Raw genomic sequence first — 21272 nt, forward strand, 5'->3', positions numbered from 1 at the left:
CAAATAAAAGCAAAGTATTATGGGTGATCAGAGATCTGAAGTGAAAACAATGTGCTGCAGAAACTTCAGCCGGGCTGCTATACAGAGGAACAAAGTTAATGTTTAGGGTCCAGCATGAGTCTGAAAGCTTTTTATTCTTAATCCATTAAACCTCGCAAACTTCTTTTTCCATGTAATGTCACTCCTCACTAACTATGAATTCCCACACCTGGTACACCAAACAATGTGCTCTCTATGGCTTTATCGTCTTCTTAATAATGGACACCCAAACAGATATCCTATGACCCAATAATGCATTCTAAGTATTTCTCAAACCAATGTCCTGTACCACCTGGAGGCACAAGGGAAGCAGATACAATGGTAACACCACCACCTGCTGGATCCCCTCCAAAGCCCACCTCATCCTGACTATCACCCTTCCTTCACTGTCATGGGGTCTGAATCCTGGAACTCCCTTCAAAACAGCATCTTGGGTATACCTACTCCACAATGACTGAAGCAGTTCAAAAAGACAGCTCACCACCAGCTTCTCAAGTACAAAGAGAGATGGAAGTAAATGCCTGTCTAGCCAGCAGTGTGCGTATCTCTAAAAGAAATATAAAAGGCCATTTTTTTGTTAATCCGCTCACCAAGAGTTATATAAATTATGACTAAATATCCTGATTTGTTCCATTATGGGTCTCACCATATTTTGGGTTTCCTTCCATAACACATTCTTTTGTCTGCCCATTCCACAGTGCTCCTGAAGTCTTTTACAGACTGTTTGCTAAATCTTTTACTATCATTTCAGCACCAGGTCTGTTCCCTACAAAGAAGCCCCAATCCATACATATACTAAGACGCAGTTATTTACCCTACAGGTTGACGAATAGAAATTTTGACACGTACAAGTCAGAACTGAATTGGAAGAGAGACCTAAGAAACTTAAACTCATTCCATAGCGCCACTTAGTGACTCGGGCCAACAACTAACCTGTGACAGTTGACAATGTGCAATTACAGAGAAATGCTGGGTGAAAATTGTGATCAGAAATTCAAGTTTTGTGGTTGGGAAATGTGTGCCCTACTTAAGATTTTTTTAGTCATCAGTCAAGTTAGTTATTGATTATTGATAATATTCAGATATTCATTGAAACGTGCTTTAAAAATCACATGCTAAGTTTCACAAGGAAAGTTTGTATTTTTGAAATATACAACGTGAGGAAACAATAATGAGATTTGCACCTTCCACTTAAAGGGGAATGCCGTTCGAGTAGGAGGTGCAAGAGTTTTCAGTATGAAGTACACATTCAGATAGGCTTGGATCACACCTACGTGCAAACAGTTTATACTTTTTATTCATTTATCAAATCCGGATATTACTGGCTAGGCCAGCATTTATTACTTAGCCTGAATTGCAAAGGGGGCAGCTAAGAATCAAGCAAATTATTGCAATCACATGCAGGCCAGACCAGTAACGACAGCGGTGTCCTTCCCTAAAGGACATTAGTCATCCAGATGGGTTTTTGCCAACAGTCAACACCAGTTGCATGGTCATAGAGTCATAGAGCTTTACAGCATGGGAACAGACCCTTCGGTCCAACTCATCCATGCCAGCACTTGGCTCATATCCCTCTAAACCCTTCCCATTCATAAACCCATCCAGATGCCTTGTAAATATTGTAATCCTACCATCCTCCACCACGTCCTCTGGCAGGTTATTCCATACATGCACTACGTTCTGTGTGGAAAAAGTTGCCCATTAGCTCCCTTTTAAATCTTTCCTCTCTCACTTAAACCTATACCCTCGAGTTTTGGACTCCCCCACTCCAGGGAAAAGACCATGTCTATTTATCCTATCCATGCCCCACATGATTTTATAAACAGATATAATGTTTCAGCCTTCAACCCTCCAGGGAAAACATCCCCAACCTATTAAGCCTCTCCCTATAGCACAAAACCTACAATCCTGGGAATGTCCTTGTAAATCTTTTCTGAACTCTTTCAAGTTTCACAACATCCTTCCTATAGCAGGGAGATCGTAATTGCACGCAGTATTCCAACAGTGGTCTAACCAATGTCCTGTACAGCCACAACATGACCTTCAACTCCTATACTCAGTACTCTGACCAATAAAGGCAAGCATACCAAATGCCTTCTTCACTATCCTATCTAGCTGCGACTCCACTTTCAAAGAGCTATGAACCTTCACTCCAAGGTCTTTTTGTTCAGCAACACTCCCTAGGACCTTACCATTAAGTGTATAAGTCCTGATAAGATTTGCTTTCCCAAAACGCAGCACCTCGTGTTTATCTGAATTAAACTCCATCTGCCACTCTCCCACCCCAGTGAAAAGACTTTGTCTATTTACCCTATCCGTGCCTCGCATAAATTTGCAAACCTCTATAAGGTCACCCCTTAGCCTCCGACGCTCCAGGTAAAACAGCCCCAGCCTGTTCAGCCTCTCCCTATGGTTCAAATTCTCCCAACCCTGGCAACATCCTTGTAAATCTTTTCTGAACCCTTTCAAGTTTCACAACACCTTTCCAATAGGAAGGAGACCAGAATTGCACACAATATTCCAACAGTGGCCTAACCAATGTCCTGTACAGCCGCAACATGACCTCCCAACTCCTGTACTCAATACTCTGACCAATAAAGGAAAGCATACTAAACGCCTTCTTCACAATCCTATCTACCTGCGACTCCACTTTCAAGGAGCTATGAACCTGCACTCCACGTTCTCTTTGTTCAGTAACACTCATTAGACTCTTAATTGCAGCTTTTTATTGATTTTAAATCTACCGTTGCAGAATTTGAACCTGGAGCCCAGAGTATTACCTGGGTCTCTTGGATTATTAGTCAAGCAATAGTACCACTCGGTCCTCACCTCCTCACTTTAGTGCAACTGTGAGAGCAGTCTCCTGAGGTCCGGTTCTAACAAGCCAGAAATAAAACTGAATTTTGGTGTTAAGAATGTCTACTTCAGTTGGCCGTCAGTGACATAATTGAGAACAATGTACTTGACTTGGCCTCGGTGCTGCTCAAAACTAAGTGAAGTTGCTGCCGAGAGCATAGAGTTCCTGACCAAGACCACATTGAGTTGGAAAAACGAGATATGTGAACCTTACTCTTTTAAGTCTTTGGAGAGGGGCAGAGTGTGTGTGGATTTGCTGTGACATATTTTGATCACTATCCCTTATGCCACCTCCTGTGCTACACATAATCTGCTGCATGAAACAATTCTAATTAGTAATAAACACCAATGGATCTTAGCAATATTTAGCTGGTTAGGTAACCATCTGTGGTGGATGTGATGAACCTGCTGAGTGTTTTCCGTCATTCTCTGTGACAGTGCCAGATTTTCACATTTGCACTATTTTGCTTTTTAATTGTCATGGGCAGTTGAGCTTTTCTGTGAATTTGGATGTTACTTGCACATTACTTCCTGCTTTGATATCTGAAGCCTGCAGCATAAGGAAGCTTCAGAGGATGCCTGTGTTTTCTAAACAGAGTTAGAAGTTTTTTAATGTGGTTTTGGGGTTTTTTTCTCTCCCCACCCGCTTGGAGTCAGAATGACAATATGACTGATGTTTGTTGATTGTTCCTTATATTTCAATTCCCATTTTTTTGTTGATGTGCGTAGTTGCGATTTATTGTTAGTCATATTATTTTGTAGTAAAGTATCAGACGACCTGTGTACCTGAAAGTCTGTTCCAACATCCCATCCCAGCAATTTGAGGGCTTGAATTCAGTTGAAAGTTTTTGGAATGGCAGATTTACGCCACTGAAACTGATCCTGAAGATGCCTGTTATCGTTTTAAAAGAAACACAATGGGTTTATAATGTTCTTTTTGGAAAGTAATCTCCTGTTACTGCCTGGTCAGGCCAAATGTGATTTTAGTCCCATGATGGTGCGGCTGACTCTTGACTGCCTGCTGAAGTAGCCGAACAAACCACTCAGTTGCATTAATCACTATCAGTCATTAAACACAAAGCTTCTGAGGACATCTAGGGATGGACAATGGAAGCTGACATTTTCAGAAATGCCTGCATCCCAAAAATATCATTTTTTAAAAAGCCCTCTTGCATCAATTAATATTATTGGCTGTACAATATGCATTTAGAGTCAGAGATGTACAGCACGGAAACAGACCCTTCGGTCCAACTCGTCCATGCCGATCAGATATCCCAACCCAATCTAGTCCCACCTGCCAGCACCTAGCCCATATCCCTCCAAATCTTCCTAATCATATACCCACCCAGATGCCTTTTAAATGTTGCAATTGTATCAGCCTCTACCACTTCCTCTGGCAGCACATTCCATACACGCACCACCCTCTATGTGAAAAAGTTGCCTCTTAGGTTTCTTTCATATCTTTCCCCTCTCACCCTAAATCTATTCCCTCTAGTTCTGGACTCTCCCACTCCAGGGAAAAGACCTTGTCTATTTTTCCTATCCATGCTCCTCATGATTTTATAAGCCTCTATAAGGTCACCCCTCAGTCTCCGACGCTCCAGGGAAAACAGCCCCAGCCTGTTTAACCTCTCCCTATAGCTCAATCCACCAATCCTGGCAACATCCTTTCTTTGCTTAAGAAAAATAGATGCACAATCTCTCAATAGATTCCAGTGATTAGGCCACTTCTATTTCTCACGAAATTGGTTTGTAAACTCTCAGTCAGCAGCAAATCCATGTACCCCTCTCCAAATGATTAGTTTAGATGGTATATCAAACGTGTTAAAAAAAAAAGCTGAAGAAATTTGCAGTCAACAGTGACCATGCACTTTGGCTACTGTCAGAGAAAAAATTTGAATTTAGGTTCATTGTAAGAGCCAAACACTAGATTGCAGAAGTTAATCTTAATCATGGTGCTGCTGATTTAGTATGCTTTCATCAATTTCTGCTCTATCCATCACATTTCTTTTTAAAAACGCGCAAGTCTGTGCACTTGTTAATTGCAATAATCGTGGTTGTTTAATTCTGAATCTGTCAGTTATAACCCTCTGAAAACAGTGCCCTTGAATCAATGTTAGTGGAGGTATCAAGTGGTGGGGGGGGGGGGGGGGGAGAAGGGAGGCCACGGGGACTTTTCTCCCTATTTCTCCAACTTGCTCAGTATAACTTGAGTGGAGTTTCTGCTGAAGCAGGACATCTTGTGAGTTTAACGGTGATGAGTCAGGAGGAGCCTTGAGGAAATTCACCCCCCCTTCCCTTCCCGTGGTGGTTGTATTGCACAAGCCGTAGCTTCAGTTCTTATGTCACTGACAATACTGTGCGAAAGGAAGTACTGCCTTTTTCTTCGAAGCCTACTGGTTAATGGGGATGCTGTACTTCCCACCTCCCCAAGGAACTTTGGAGCACATGGCTTTTAGGTTTCATTCATATAGCAACAGGTATCACTGCCACCTGTGTTTCAAACAGCAGATTGCTAATGCTGTTTGTTTATATGCAAAAGACGAGACATTCCAGGCCCAGTCACAGCTGCACTGCCGAAGGGATGGATGTGGGGGGGGAAGGGGGAGAAGAGTGGTGAGGGAGAAGTCGGTCTTAAACCGATTCAAACCAGGAAAGCACTCCCATTTGTTTCTGGGTGGTCGTCCACATGAAAACAAGAGACTCCACGAGCAGGTGCTCTAATGCCATCTCCAAAATGGCAGGCGAGCCCCAGGTGGACAGAGGAAGTGCGTCAGTGATGCCCTCAAAGCCTCACTGACCAAGTGCAGCATTCCCACAGGCACCTGGGATTCTCCGGCCCAAGGCTGTCCAAAGTGGAGGAGGACGTAGAGCACACTGAGACATGCTGTCCGGTGGGGGGGGGGGGGGGAGTGGAAACCAGGTGATAACAGTGTAAGGAGCACACTGCCACGCCCATCACTTCCCACTATCCCCTTCTGCTCCAAGTGTAACAGAGCCTGTGGAAGCTGCATCAGTCTATACAGCCACTCTCAGACTGACCTTGAACGAGGAAAAGAATCATCCTCATCTGCAAGGGACTGCCAAAGATGATGATGATGGTTCTAACTCTCTATATGATGACACATCTGATGCAATGATATATAACAAAGGGAAAAAGTGAGGTCTGCAGATGCTGGAGATCAAAGTTGAAACTTTATTGCTGGAACAGCACAGCAGGTCAGGCAGCATCCAGGGAACAGGAGAAAGTTCCTGAAGAAGGGCCTGTGCCCGAAACGTTGAATCTCCTGTTCCCTGGATGCTGCCTGACCTGCTGTGCTGTTCCAGCAATAAAGTTTCAACTATATAACAAAGGACCTGTCAGGTTTTGACAGTGAAGCAGTGAGGCATCATTTTAAATGCCTCAATGAATAAGGCATCTTCTTGATGCTTTCAAAAGAAAAAGGCTTAAAAGCATCAAATTAATTACTTGGATGCATAATGACTCTTCTGTAAGCAAATGTAGGGGATAGTGTGCAGTTAGCAAGCTCCCACATACAACTACAGGACAAAGGACCAGTTGCCCTGTGCAGAGAAAGCAGTGTCTGCATTTCAGGTCCAGTGACCCTTCTTCAGAACCAGGATTCTGAAGGAGGGTCACTGGACCTGAAACTTTAACTGTGTTTTCTCTCCACAGATGCTGCCAGACCTGCTGAGTTTTTCCAGCAATTTCAGTTTTTGTTTCTGTTTTCCAGCATCCACAGTCTTTGTTTTTTTTTTACCATTTGACCTGTTCTTTAGTGATATTAGCTTAGAAAGTAATATTGCTCTAGGCATGGAAATACTCCATCACTCTGGGTTCACTTGTTAAGAGCAGAGCTTTAAGTCTGACAATGTAACACAGCTTGTGTTTCGGACTGGAATGTTAACAGATCCAACCCTTTTAACAGGACAAGGATTTCCTCTGGTCTAACATTAACATCATCAGGTTAAATATTAAATGGGTCCAGCATTGATCCAGACAATAGATACTGGCATTAATGACTTCAATTTTGAAACTGTCATCAATAATGTTGCATTTGAAATCAGTAATTTTATTTCCATAGATTTATTCCATATTAACTAATAATACATTGTGGAGGGTTATAATTACAGATACACACAGAGCCACAAAAAAGACAAAGAGTGAACTTAGTTGATTGTAAATGTAAACGGCTGAACGGTGTAACCTTCATGGACTGGAACAATGGGTGGCATCTATTTTAATTACATGTATGTTAAAGTGGATCTGGGAAAACACTGTCTCCCCAGATTTGTGTCAACACGTTACCAATGATGAAAGATAAATGAAAGAAGTTTGTGCTCCTTTTTAAAGGAAAACTAAAGTTCCTCCTCTTGATACTCAGCAGAAATCTGTAGCTATTACCCGATGTGCCTGCTGGGAGAGTCTGTTTTATCCATAAATTGCTCTGGTTTAAGAACCACTTTGATTTAATAGGATCCACCCTGACATAAACATTTATAACCAGTATCTTGGAACTGGTGTTCTATGAATGAGTCACTTAGATTCCCCATCTCAGGCCCTCAGGGCATTGTCTGTACTGAGACTAGTTATTCTGATCTGTATTGTACAAGATGTATGTTAACAGTAGCTGCATGGCTGAAGGCTATATTAATTTTATTAAGATTAATTTTAAACTTGAGCCAAACTCTAACTTGTTCAATCCTGATTTGCAACAAGCTGCCAGTATCCTTGGTGTTTGTGTCCCATCAGAATATGCATTTTGTTGTAAGTTAATATGTGCTCAAAGTCTCTTGCTGCATCTGTAGTACCCAACCCATTTAAAAGTCCTTTGTCTGTCTTTCACACAACGTCATCCGTGATAAAGCATTGTCAAACAGTACAGTCCAGGAACTGCAAGTTAGCTGACTAGTATAATCAGCTGAGTCAGATTAATAATAGCTATGTTGTCTGACTCTTCTCTGCAGTTCCAGATTAGTTATAGGAGGTGGATGGGGTGGGCGAAAAGCCAATGTTTTTGATCCTGCTCCCTGTCCAATGAGTCCTGGTGAAAACATGCAGGTGTATGAATATCAGGTGAGAACAGGTTTGGCTCCTGCTACATTTTATGGCCATTATTTACTCTCTGGGCTAACAATACCTACTCAGCTCGTAAATTCAGCAGAGATGCTTTGCACTGATTTGGTTGGGAAGGGAGACATTTAGCTCTGAAACTTCTCTTGGAATATAAAGAGCATGAATGGGGTTCTTGTGCTGCAGTGGTTGTGCCCCTGTCTCTGGGCAAGGAGGCTTGGGTTCAAGTCCCACCTGCTCCAGAGCTATGTCATGACATGCCTGAATAGGTTGATTAATAAATACCTGTAAAGAGCACAGGGATTTATAGCAGCAGGCAAAAGGTCATAATAAGACCATAAAGTGTAGAAGGAGAATTAGGCCATTCAGGCTTTTGAATCTGTTCCAACATTCAATCATGGCTGAGATGTTTCTCAACCCCATTCTCCCCAGAACCCTTGATCTCCTTACCAATCAAGAATCTATCTCTTTCTTAAAGACACTCAATGACTTGGCCTCCACAGCCCTCTGTGGCAATGAGTTCCACAAATTCACTACCTGCTGGATGAAGAAACTCCTCATCTCAGTTGTAAAGGGTCTGCGCCCTCGGCCTAGTCAAAGTTTTCTCCACATTCACTCTATCCAGGCCTCTCAGTATTCTGTAAGTTTCAGTAAGATCCCACTCATCCTTCTAAACTCCATTGAGTACAGACCCAGTGTTCTCATCCGCTCCACATATAATAAGCCTTCATCCCTGGGTTCATTTTTGTAAACCTCCTGTAGACACACTGCAATGTCAGTACAGAACTGCACACCATATTCAAAATGTGGTCTGCCCAGAGCCTTACACAGGCTCAACAATGCATCTCTGCTGTCATGTTCCAGTCCTCTTGAAATAAATGCTAACATTGTATTTGCCAAATGAAGCTGCATGTTAACCAGAGAATCCTGAACTAGGACCCCGAAGTCTCGTTGTGCTTCAAATTTCTGAATTCACTCCCCATTCAGAAAATAGTCTACGCACCCATTCTTCCAACCAAAATGCATAACCTCACATTTTCCCATCTTGTATTCCATCTCTCACTTCTTTACCCACTCTCCCAGCCTTTCGAAGTCCTTCTGCAGTCTTCCCACTTCCTCAACACTACCTGTCCCATCTTTATGTTATTTGCAAACTTAGCAACAATGCCCTCAGTTCCTTAATCCAGATTGTTAATGTATAACATGAATAATTGTGGTCACACCAGGGATCCCTGCAGAACTCCACTAGTCTCAGGCTGCCATCGTGAAAAAAACCTATCTATTCCCATTCTCTGCCTTCTGCCAGTCAGACAATCCTCTATCCATGCCAGTACCTCACCCCTAACACCTAGGCGTCCTATTTAATTTAGCAGCATTCTGTGTGGTACCTTGTCAAAGGCCATCTGGAAATCCAAATAAATCATATCTCTAAGTCTCCTTTGTCTAACCTACTCATTACCTTCTGAAAGAATGCTAACAGATTTGTTAGGCATGACCTCCTTTTCACAAAGTTGTGTGGACTTAGCCCTGTTTTGCCATCCACTTCCAAGTACTCCACAATCTCATCCTTAATAATGGAATCTAAAACCTCATGAACAACAGGGGCCAAGCTAACTGGCCTATAGTTTCCTGTCTTCTTCCACCCTCCCTTCTTAAACAGGGGTGTTGTTAACCCTTTTCTATTCCTCTGCGACACTCCTCAGTATAGGCCTGCATTTGACCATGATTCAAATTATATCTGCATGGCTTTTTAAGAAAAAAGCAATTTATTGAGTGCCAATTATCTATGATTTATTAAAACTTTTATTACAACAAAATTATTGCACTGACAGCTATCAACATGCATAAGCTAAATTATATGTGCATAATGATTGTTTAGTTTTGATTATTTAGTTTTTTTTAATCCAAGGAACAGCCACTTATTTGCAGGAGTCCTGGATTTTTTTGTTTGTTTTCAATGGTGTATTGTCTCGGCATACATTATTCAACTGGGACGAATGTACTTCAGCCTCAGACTGTGAGACATATCCGTGAACATAAACAAACAGCAGTTTGGCTGAGTCCCAGAAACCCTCGTACAGCCACCTCATTCCCCGTTCCTGAAATGGAGCATATTACTCATCTATTTGTAAACAAAATCCATAACAGTGGCTGAAGCAGATAAAACAAGTTTATTATCCAGTAAGTGGCACATTTGAAGGGTAGGTCAGTTCATTTTCTGCTTGGTATTGTTATCATTCTTTGAATATCTTCTTTTCCATGACTTATTCTACTTTACCTGGGTGGAGGAGACAACCTTTTCCATTGCAGCAGTCGGTGCTGACAGAGTTGTACATAGCAGGATGAGAATTAAGCTACGGAACAGTAATCTTTCCCAGATTCTCTACTGTCTTCCCTCCTTTTTGGAGTAAGACAGCCTTTTCCTACAGCAAGGCATCACGGAGAGTAGTTAAGTTGAAATGATGACTTCCATCTTTCTGAAAAGTTCCAGTAAAATGATAGTAAAGGCTTTGACTTACTGTGATCACATCCTCCCTCAGGCCCCTGGTGCATGGCTTCAGGTTTCAGTTGGAACATTATGGTGAGCATTTGGTGTGCTCCAGTCGTGATAAAATGAAGTTGTAATTCCATAATTATGGTGATGTAGGCTTATAATTTATATCTGGCCTTGTCAGTCCTCTGCATGCATTTCACTGGCTATCCGTCACCTTGTCATCATTTTTATTCCTGGGAAAGTGAATAAATCTGTAACCAAAATATCTATTCTCAAAACTGAACCATTGGCCCAGAAAGCAGAATTTCTGGGACCTTAAGAAGAGACTCAAATTAATATATGAATGAAAAGTGATGCAAATGTATTTTAAAGATACAAATGGAATTTTACAAATTTAAAAACATAAGCTAAAGCATCACTTTGGCTGATTACAGTCAAGGGAGATGCCATTATGTAATACCATTTAACTGAGAAATACAGATGTTTGGTTGAAATTTAGGAGAAGATTTAGAATTACTTGTAATTTGTGAACCACAAGCGGTGTATAACATAATACAGGGTATAGGTATGGTGGTTGGGACGGCACAGTTTACGTTCATAGAAGAGTCAAAAGCCAGATTTAAGGTTAGAGGAGAGTTGATGAGAAATATGTTCACCCAGGGGATGATGGGATTTTGGAATACACTGCTTGAAAGAGTGAGTTGAGCAAGAAACTCTCACAATATTAAAGCAGTATTTAAATATTCACCTGCGTTGCTAAAGCGTCCAAGGCTACGGGCCAAATCCTAGAAAATGGGATTAGTGTGATCAGATCTTTGTGGACTGGCACAGACAGGATGGGCTGAATGGCCTATTTCTGTGCTGTGAATGTCTGACAATCTTGTGAAATCATATTCACAGAAATCTCCTGGATTACAAACTCTTGTGATTTTATTTGTAGATTGTTAATTGCAGTAGTAATTGTTTCCCTATTGGGTTGGGCTAATGGATAGTAGTTAGCTCTACCACTATAGCACATGGATTTGTGTCAAATGTCATTAGTCTGAATAATAAATCACTACTGGGAGTAGGAGTTCAGGGTCAAGGATACACACACTTCCTAAATACTGATTTCCCAGGATCAACTGAGCACTTCCAACAATACATTACTTTGCTTCTGTCACTTTGCCATCAGTCTTTTGTTAAACGTAGATAAGAATGAAACATCCAAGAGCTGGAACTTTTACTTTACTATGAATGAGAATTTATTTGTTGTTCCACTCATTTCCTGTTTGTCCCATTCACCATTATAACATGAGTTTATTTTCACAAATACCAAGTTAGACTCAGATAGACAACAAAATGGAAAATCACTGCCAACCTAAGTCTGGGGTTGCCCTCCCTCATCACTACAAACAGGTCACCAGATTGTGAGCCAGTCCGATGAAGGGCTTTTGCCCGAAACGTCGATTTTGCCTGTCTTCGGATGCTGCCTGAATTGCTGTGCTCTTCCAGCACCACTGATCCAGAATCTGGTTTCCAGCATCTGCAGTCATTGTTTTTACCAGCTTGTTAACAGCTGGCCTGTGAGCTTCTCAGCCTATCACAGTGACATTGCCCCTTGCCAGAAGCTGCCAGCCAATCAGGAACCGGCAATCTCTGGGTCCTTAAAGAACATTGTCGAATCTAATCTTCAGGGCTTCCAGTGGCGGTTAGGTAAGTATTGACTTTTCCTTCTTGTGGGTGGAGTCACAGAAAGACAGGCATGGGTTTCAGGGGCAAACCCTTTCCCTGCTGGGAGGGCAAGAAAGTCAGCACAGTGTGATTCAAGTGACCATTAATTGATCACATAAGGGTCTTACATGGTGGCAAATCAGCTGTGTAGTACTGTGCTAGTGTCTCTATCTCTGAGCGAGGAAACCTGGGTTCAAGTCTCACCTACTCCTAAGGTGTATAATAACATCTCTGAACAGGTTAATTAGAAAATACCTTAAAGTCCCCAATAGATCCTTGCACCTAGCATTTAGTTGTCCAATTATTTCCCCTTCTCACCACCTCAGGGAGGGGCAAATTCACCAAGTAGCTTTCTCAAAGCAGCTTAACTGCACAGAGTACCTACTGATCAAAGTAGGTATTAGGACAAGGTTTTAAATTATAACTGAAACAGCAGCAACAAAACTGAAGCATTGTTGTTCAATATTTTGCCTATTATTGACGTCTTCAATTCTCAAGGTAGGTTTGTGTGTGTGTGTGTGGTTAAAAACCAGTTTAATTGCATCTGAGTCATACCCCTGCTGAAGTCGATACAGTGTCCCTGCAGTTGTTCAGCTGGATACTTTGCAGCTTGTGTTTATGAAGAACCAAGTCAATTGATTCACACATAAACATGCCTCTTAATTTTGTCCATGCTTATTTGATTATCAGGTGATACTTTGAAAACTGAACTGAAAATAGAAAGTAACAAAGCAGGACTTTTGCTCTTGCAGAGAGAGGCAGCACAGGGACAGTGGGCCGAATGGTTTCCTGAGCTGCACCTGCTTGATGATTTGATTCTGTTCTTTAAGTTTGACCTGACGTTTTCAGATGTGCATGGAAGTTCTGAAGAGAATTAGACAGGCAAGAAAACATCTGAAGTTGGGTTTGTTGGGACGGGGAGACCATGGAGATTTTTAAGATTTTACTTTCATTTATACAGTCCAAAGATTTGCAGGTCAGGTGAATTGGCCGTGCTAAATTGCCTGTAGTGTTAGGTAAGGGGTAAATGTAGGGGTATGGGTGGGTTGCGCTTCGGCGGGGCGGTGTGGACTTGTTGGGCCGAAGGGCCTGTTTCCACACTAAGTTATCTAATCTAATCTAATCTATCTACTAGAAGGATACAAGGGATAAGGACATTTGGTTATGTGGTGGGACGAGAGGCTGGGGCTATACTCCTTGGAGTATAAATTAACAGAGTATTTCACAGAGGTGTTGAAAATGATGAAGGGTTTTGATGAGTAGATCTGTTGCCGTAGGGCAGTAGAGGTAGCAACTAAAGTATACAGATTTAAGGTCATTGCCAAAACGATCGTATTTTGCAAGGATATGTGGATAGAAGTTGGACACCAGGAGAGGATTGTTTGACTCAATCTGTTGCTATAATTTGGAATGCACTAGGAAATAAAAACAAGGCAGATGCAGACTCAATATTAACTTTAAAAAGAAAAAAAAAAGCAGGGTTATGAACAAAGAACTGGAGAGTGGAATTCACTGATGGTCTCAGTGTGCTGGCACAGTCACAATGGGCTGAATAGTCTGTACCTCTATCTAAAAGAAAAACCCGTTCATATGAACTGCTCGAAGTCTATTTTTTAGACGTGCCACAATATAAAACAGTATGTCTACTGCAAATATGATTTGAAGATATTTCGAGAACAATGCCAGACCTTTTAAACATTAAAGTATTATTTGAAGAGATAAAAATCTGCCATTGTGGTTGCACATAGCTGCTTTTACAGGAATCACGTATACAGAATACGTTTCCCCTCAGCTTCTACAGGGGAAAAGCCCAGTTGTTATCGCAATTCCTCTGTGCCAAACAATTTCACTTGAAGCCAACATCAGAGCCGCAAACACCAGCTGCTGCAACTGCTGCACTTGAGAGAGTCAAGCCTATACCCAGAGCTTTTTTTCACCTTGCCTCCTCTACAGTGACTGCTGAGTTGGCTTTGTAAGATGTAATCACATGAAAAAGTATGGTATAATTATAAACGTGCTAAATATATATAATGATACTGTGTGTATTTTTGGAGATTTTTCTAACCTTCAGTAGCGTATAACTAGACAGTGAGGATACAGGAATGCTTTTTTTTTGGGGGGGGGTGGTGGTTTGAATCTCAACTTAATTTCACACAAAAAAAAAGACCTACCCAGGTTTTCATGATAGTTCAGATTTCCTTCTCTGATCTGTGGATTGTATTATACATTTTGTATCATTCTTCCCTGTATCCACCCCACAAATAAGTGGCTTTCAGATTTTTTTAAAGTATGCAGGAGAAAGTACTCTTTCTTTCAAGTGTCAGATTATATTTTGCAAGGATAAAACAGATGACCACCAAAACACCGATGATGAGAACCTCAGAATATCATGTATTAGAAAGAAGTTTGACTCGCTCACTGTGTTCTCACAGCAGAGACTGAATTCCCGGAACACCAGCAGGAATCCCTGTGATAAGCAAAATACTGCAGGGCCTGGAAGTCTGAAATATGAACAGAAAACGCGAGAGAAAATTCAGCATTTGTAACTGAAAAGTCTATTGGTCTGGAAACTCTGTTTCTGTCCACAAAAACTGCCAGATCTGCTGAGTTTCTTCAGTGTTTACTGTTTTTATTTATCATAGTCAGAATCCAGATCAAGAACTTGCCTTTAACGTCAGGAAATGTCCCAGAGTGCTGCCTTGGCAACCAAATAATGGCTGGGGACATAAACAAATGAGGAGGAGTGACAGGTGTCTTGGTTAAAGAGGTAGGTTTAAAAGAGGGTCTTACAGAAGGAGAGATGTCTACATGTTTAATTTAAGAAGGGAGTTTTGGAATATAGGGATCGGGGGTATGACTGGCATTGGTCAGCCAAAGAGGGGAGTTGTGCAGAAGGAGATTGCACAGGTGGGATGGATTGTGGCTTTGAGCAAGTTGAAACATGAGGATAAGAGTTTTAAATCAAAAGGATGGGACATTGTAGAGTGTCAGATCTATGTGCGGTGTTAGTATTGCATCGATGTTAGCCTTAAATAGGAGGTAGCTAACATTTCCAGTCAGTGGAAATGTTCCACCTTTGAGAGGATTTCTCTGTTGATCTGGGGATATTCCAGAACTTGCCCTGTGATAGATTGGTAAAGGATTTGAGTCTTGAGGCTGAGACTAGTCCTTCGGCAAAGGTGTAAGCGAGGCTTGAAGATTCTCTTCTGAAAGAGCAGAGATCATATCATCATCCACACACTGAAGTTCCTCAGGCCAGGTCTGTGTCACTTTCTTCTTAGATTTCAACCGGTTAGGGTTGAGAAGTTTTCTCTCCATGTCCATGGTATACGGCAGGGAGGACCAGGAGTTTATGTGGTGTAAGAGGTGAATACAGGCAGCAGTGTTTTGGGTGTGTGGGTTTACAGAGGATCAAAGGCAGGAGGGTTGCCCAGCTTGGCATTAAAAATGTCGAATTTGCAGGTTGCAAATGTCTAGATTAGGAAATGGAATTTGACTTTCCAAACATAGACGAATGTGCATCATTACAATTGTCCAATTCACCCTCGGACTCCAGGTTTCCTGGGACGATAGCCAGCATGTGAGCATGCTGTGAACTTCGAAATAGCATCAGATTCAGTTGTGTTGCCCTCCACGATCAGATAATTTGTGAGCATCTGCTGACAGTATGGTGTTAAGCAATGGCGCCAAGAATGACATTTGCTGCTTTTAGAAAAGGGAAAGGAAAACTTGTTTTATCTCAGTAAATGATTTTTAAGTTAGTTATGAAAGGGACATGTAATCAGTGTTGAACTAGTCAGTGTCAGTTACACAACTATTTATCAAGTTCCACATGAAGAGGTTGGGTCCATGCTCTAAATAGGTCTGCCACTGCTACATCGTCAAGTGAACTGTTCTTTTAATTGAGATGTTAAACTGAGCTTCCATCTGCTAGAGTGACATCAAATTCTCCTTTTATCCTTCAGTCAAAACTATATATCCTAAACACAAAGTAACTTATCTTAGTCTGCTGAGCACAAAATTGCAGCTACATAACACTTAATAATTTTTGTGGCTCTTCAGTCAATTTGAATTAGTGTTTTGAGGGCTGACTGGCCTTTTTAGATTCTGGATCAGTGGTGCTGGAAGAGCACAGCAATTCAGGCAGCATCCGAGGACAGGCAAAATCGACGTTTCGGGCAAAAGCCCTTCATCAGGAATATTCCTGATGAATGGCTTTTGCCCGAAACGTCGATTTTGCCTGTCCTCGGATGCTGCCTGAATTGCTGTGCTCTTCCAGCACCACTGATCCAGAATCTGGTTTCCAGCATCTGCAGTCATTGTTTTTACCTGGCCTTTTTAGATCACAGTTCACATAGTGAACTGTAATTCCACTATCCAGCAGAGTGGTTAGCACACATTTGTATTTAGCACTCGATTTTGTGAACTTTAATATCCAAACAGTATGAAACTCCTCTTCCCAGGGACAAGTCAGGCTCTAACACTGGGATTACATTTCCAGAATCAGGTGAAGGTGGAAGCTTGACACTGAAGTGTAATTCCTGTTCCCTGGATGCTGCCTGACCTGCTGTGCTGTTCCAGCAATAAAGTTTCAACACTGAAGTGTAAACACAACCTTTCTATATACACAAACAATTTTTTTTCAGAAAGCGAGAAACATACCAACAGGTTTATAGTTTCCCTTCTTGCATCTCCTAGCGTTTAATTCTGATTGAAGCTGTGACTACTTCAATGTTTGAAATTTCTGTTTTAAAAATTTTAACCATTCACTATTAAATTGAACATGAAGTCTCAACTGTTCACTTGTTTCCTAGTTTTGGTGTGTCAAATGTGTGTTGGAAGATCTTGTTCAGATCTTCCAGTCAGAGTGTTACTGGACCGAGAGTACTGGAATTAAATATTTTGAAACTCTGTACTTATAAACCAACTTTTATATAGCTCGGCAATAAGAAGTATGATTTTAAGGCCATCCATTTAATGAAAAAGCCACGAACACAGTTCTTAGTCACCGATTTATAGCCTAATGTTGGTGTGGAGGTTGTTGTGGTTTATGGCAAGGAAATTCTGTCAGAATCTAGATGGTGCAACAGAAAAATGGTTTGATTGGAATTTTGAAGTGAAGAGATGAAAATAGTTATATTCTTGAGATGAGTATGGAGAGGGCAAGACATTGTGCGAGTTGATGGAGTGAGATGGAAGGACAACATGATGCTGAAGCTCATCCAATATGATCTTAACTTGCTTCACATAAAAATATGATTGCTGTATGAAAAGCAGTGAAGCAAAATGATTTTCAAACAAAACTTGTGTGCTACATGTACATTCTGCAGCATTCCTTTAAAATGTGCTTTTGTGTTCAATGTTAATTAGCATTTCCACACAAAATATGACTGTTAAAACCTTTAATCCCATACACTTGAAGTCAACTTAGGTCGGTAGGAAGCACTGTCCCATGTCGTCTTCATGAAGTGATGATATCATACTCACTTCAGGATGCCTATTTGTATTTGCTGAACTATCAGCTCAAGTGGAGACTTATTGTGGATAATGTTTAAATCAAGCTCCTGTTCATCTTTTGAGATGGACAAGAAAGGTACAATGATGTTATTTGAAGAATAGGGAGTACTCTTCCAATGCTTTCCCTTATGTCTAACCCTTAATTGATGTCATTCATAAAAAAATGTATTTTATTTGTTATTTGTTGTGCATAAGCTGCCAACCACAGATGCATAATAGCAGGCCTGTATTACACTCCCCTCCCCCTCACCTCATCCCAGATCCAGCCCTCCAACTTGGCACCGCCCTCTGGAACTGTTCCACCTGTCCATCTTCTTTCCCATCTATCTGCTCCACCCTCCACTCCAACCTATTATCACTCCCCACCTGCATCTACATATCGCCTTCCAAGCTACCTTCCCTCCAGCCCCAGCACCCCTCCTATTTATTTCCCCAGCTCCCCCCGTCCCCTCACCATTTATCTCTGAGCCCCCTTCTCTCTTTCCTCATGAAGAGCTTATGCCTGAAACATCGACCTACTTCCTCCTTGGATGCTGTCTGACCTGTTGTGTTTTTCCAGCGCCACACTTTTTGACTCTGATCTCCAGCATCTGCAGTCCTCACTTTCTCCTCCGGCACTATATTACACATCAACTGATTGCCCCAAAAGGCTTCACAGTTATTCTGAAACTGCAGAAGGCTCCACACGATTGCAAATTAAATCAGTCTGTTTGAATTTTGAGCTAACACCAAGATGCTGGATTTTTGTTTAAATCCATAGGTTCAGAGTTGTTACGACACATTATTGCAAAACCTCAAATACTGAAGCAGTCCATATCCAAATGCAACAAGACCCGGAAAATATCCAGGCTTGAGCTGAAAAGTGGCAAGTAACAGTTGCACCACACAAATGCCAGGCAATGACTATCTCCAATAAGGGACAATCTAACCATTGCCCCTTGACATTCAGTGGTGCTGCCATCACTGAATTCCCCCCACTATCAATATCGTAGAGGTTACCATTGACCAGAAACTCAACTGAATTCACCAGAAATAGTGGCTACAAGGGACGTTTAGAGACAAGTAATAATGCACTGAATAACCCACCTCCTGACTCCCCAAAGCCTGTCCAAAATCTACAGGGCCCAAGTCAGGAATCTGATGGAATACTCCAGATTTGCCTGGATGGGTGCAGCTCCAACACTAGAGAACACCATTCAGGAAAAAGCAGCCCGTTTGATCAGCACCATATCCACTAACACCCACTCCTCCACCAACCACTGCTTAGTAGGAGCAGTGTGTTTTACCTACAAGATGCATTTTGGAAAATTTCCAAGGATCCTCAGGCAGCATCTTCCAAATCTACCTGGAAGGATAAGGACAGCAGATACATGGGAAATTGCCATCCTGACTTGGAAACATATCGCCATTCCTTCACTGACACTGCGTCGAAATCCTGGAATTCTGTAACGGCATTTGGACCGCAGCAGTTCAAGAAGGCGGTTCACCACCATCTTCTCAATGACAATTAGGGATGGGGAATAAATGTTGGCCCAGCAAGTGATACCCATGTCTCATGTGTGAATAAGATTCTTTACATAACACCTCTGAGACTTGAATCTGGGTCTCTTGTATCAACATTAGGGACATTATACTGTCCACAACAATTATTAAGATGCTGGATATTCTCACAATTATAAATATGCTTCAGGTGGTAAGTGCAAATTGAAGTGTTGAAAGATATTCTAGACCATTAAAGTGCCTTGGACTAAACTTTAAAAGTGTTCGTGTAAGTGCAGCAGTAGGTACTAACATGCTAAGTAAGCTTCGCAACGACAGCATTCAACATGCTCACTTTGTATAATATTGAATATTTTTGAGTGTTTCTGGATTTTTTGTTTTCAGAATCTTGCATTTCTAAAACAGAATCTTTATTTCCCTCTCTTTGCAGGCAAGAAATCTCAGACCACCAAATAACCAGAATGGAAATTTTGTTCAGCACTTGTTGAACATACTGTGCAGGAGAAGGATCAACGGTGTGTGATCAACTCACTCTTCAGTTTTACTACTGAAAGGAAACCCAGCAAAAAAAAAAGTAGCTATGCCATTTTAAACCAGACTAGATGGCTGAAGTTTTCAGCAGTTTTAGCTTCAGACAGAAATCAGCTTTTCTTGGACTTGTCTGAACATTTTGGAGTATGATGGAATGGACATCAATGTATGATGGAATGGACATCAACTCAGAGGCTGAACTGTCGCTAGAGCCCATCACTTTGCTGAAGTTCCCTGGGAGATGGCAATAGGTGTGGGTCTCCCGTCAGGTAAAAACCGGCCGGACAGTTCAGCAGTGGATTAATTTTGAACCCTTTCATTGTGCTCCACAAGCGTTTTTGCAATTATTGGAACCTGAGCCAGAAAATATCAAGAGCTGCCTTACGTTTCCCCCAAAACAATCAAATACAATCTGAATTGTTTTCATAACAGACCCTTTTATTATATAACAGAAATGATGTTCAACCCCTGCAGCCCTGAGAAGTGTACATGTGTAAGTTATTTTGAACTGTGTATTTATTAGATGTAGAGCAACTTGTGGTTTGTTTTCTCCTCTCTTCTCCTTTTGCTCTGTAAATCATTGACAAACTGAAGCATAACACACCTCGCAACGTTTTTTGTTACTGTGCTGTTAATTTCTGCTTTAAGTTATCTAATTTCACTTCGCTTCTTGCAGTGTTATCACACTGAAAAGGACCCAGTATATATGTAGCAAATGTTAATTAATTCCCCACCCCTTGTCACATCCCATCTGTACCTTCCCACTCCTACTGACCCTGGTTCTCTTCTTCCTCCATTTTAATTTGATTTTACTTCTTTGCACTGATGTCTGAAGGGGAATTGACAATTTTTTAAATTGTGCAATACTGCTGTACATAGCTACAGGGCTTTATGTACAAAAATATTTTGTTTTGAAACTTGTGTAATTTTGAAGTACAGATCTTTTCTTACAATAAATGTGCTTAAAAATCAAACCAAAGATCCTTTACCATTTCAGTTTGGTTTTAAGTTTATCTGTAGTTTATTAGCCTGCTGACTCTGGTTAACACAGACAATTACAGGAGGGCGAGGTGAGAGGGAGCATATGGCACCAATGGAACAGAGTGTCTGTCCAAACCACCGTAAGGTGGGAAGGTACTGTAATGCTTATTTCATAGAGATGTACAGCACGGAAACAGACCCTTTGGTCCAACCCGTCCATGCCGACCAAATATCCCAACCCAATCTCGTCCTGCCTGCCAGCACCTGGCCCATATCCCTCCAAACCCTTACTATTCATATACCCATCCAAATACCTTTTAAATGCTGCAATTGTACCAGCCTCCAACCACTTCGTCTGGCAGCTCATTACATACACATACCACCCTCTGTGTGGAGAAGTTGCCCCTTAGCTCTCTTATTTATCTTTCCCTTCTTACCCTAAACCTATACCCTCTAGTTCTGAACTTCCCCACCCCAGGGAAAAGACTTTGCCTATTTATCCTATCCATGCCTCTCATGATTTTATAAACATCTATAATGTTACCCTTCAGCCTCCGACGCTCCAGG

General features: G+C 41.5%; 1 protein-coding gene across 1 annotated transcript in view; it reads left to right on the top strand.

The window, feature by feature from the left end:
• The window catches only part of LOC122548469 (bcl-2-like protein 11), a 52014-nt gene extending 31078 nt beyond the window's left edge, over window positions 1–20936 (top strand). The window contains exon 4 of the mRNA XM_043687182.1: window positions 19624–20936. Coding sequence (XP_043543117.1) covers window positions 19624–19716 — 93 coding nt within the window. The 3' untranslated portion in view covers window positions 19717–20936. The remainder of the gene's footprint in view (window positions 1–19623) is intronic.
• The last annotated feature ends 336 nt before the right edge of the window (window positions 20937–21272 follow it).

This window comes from Chiloscyllium plagiosum, chromosome 3, assembly GCF_004010195.1.
Source record: "Chiloscyllium plagiosum isolate BGI_BamShark_2017 chromosome 3, ASM401019v2, whole genome shotgun sequence".
NCBI classification, from domain to species: Eukaryota; Metazoa; Chordata; class Chondrichthyes; order Orectolobiformes; family Hemiscylliidae; genus Chiloscyllium; species Chiloscyllium plagiosum.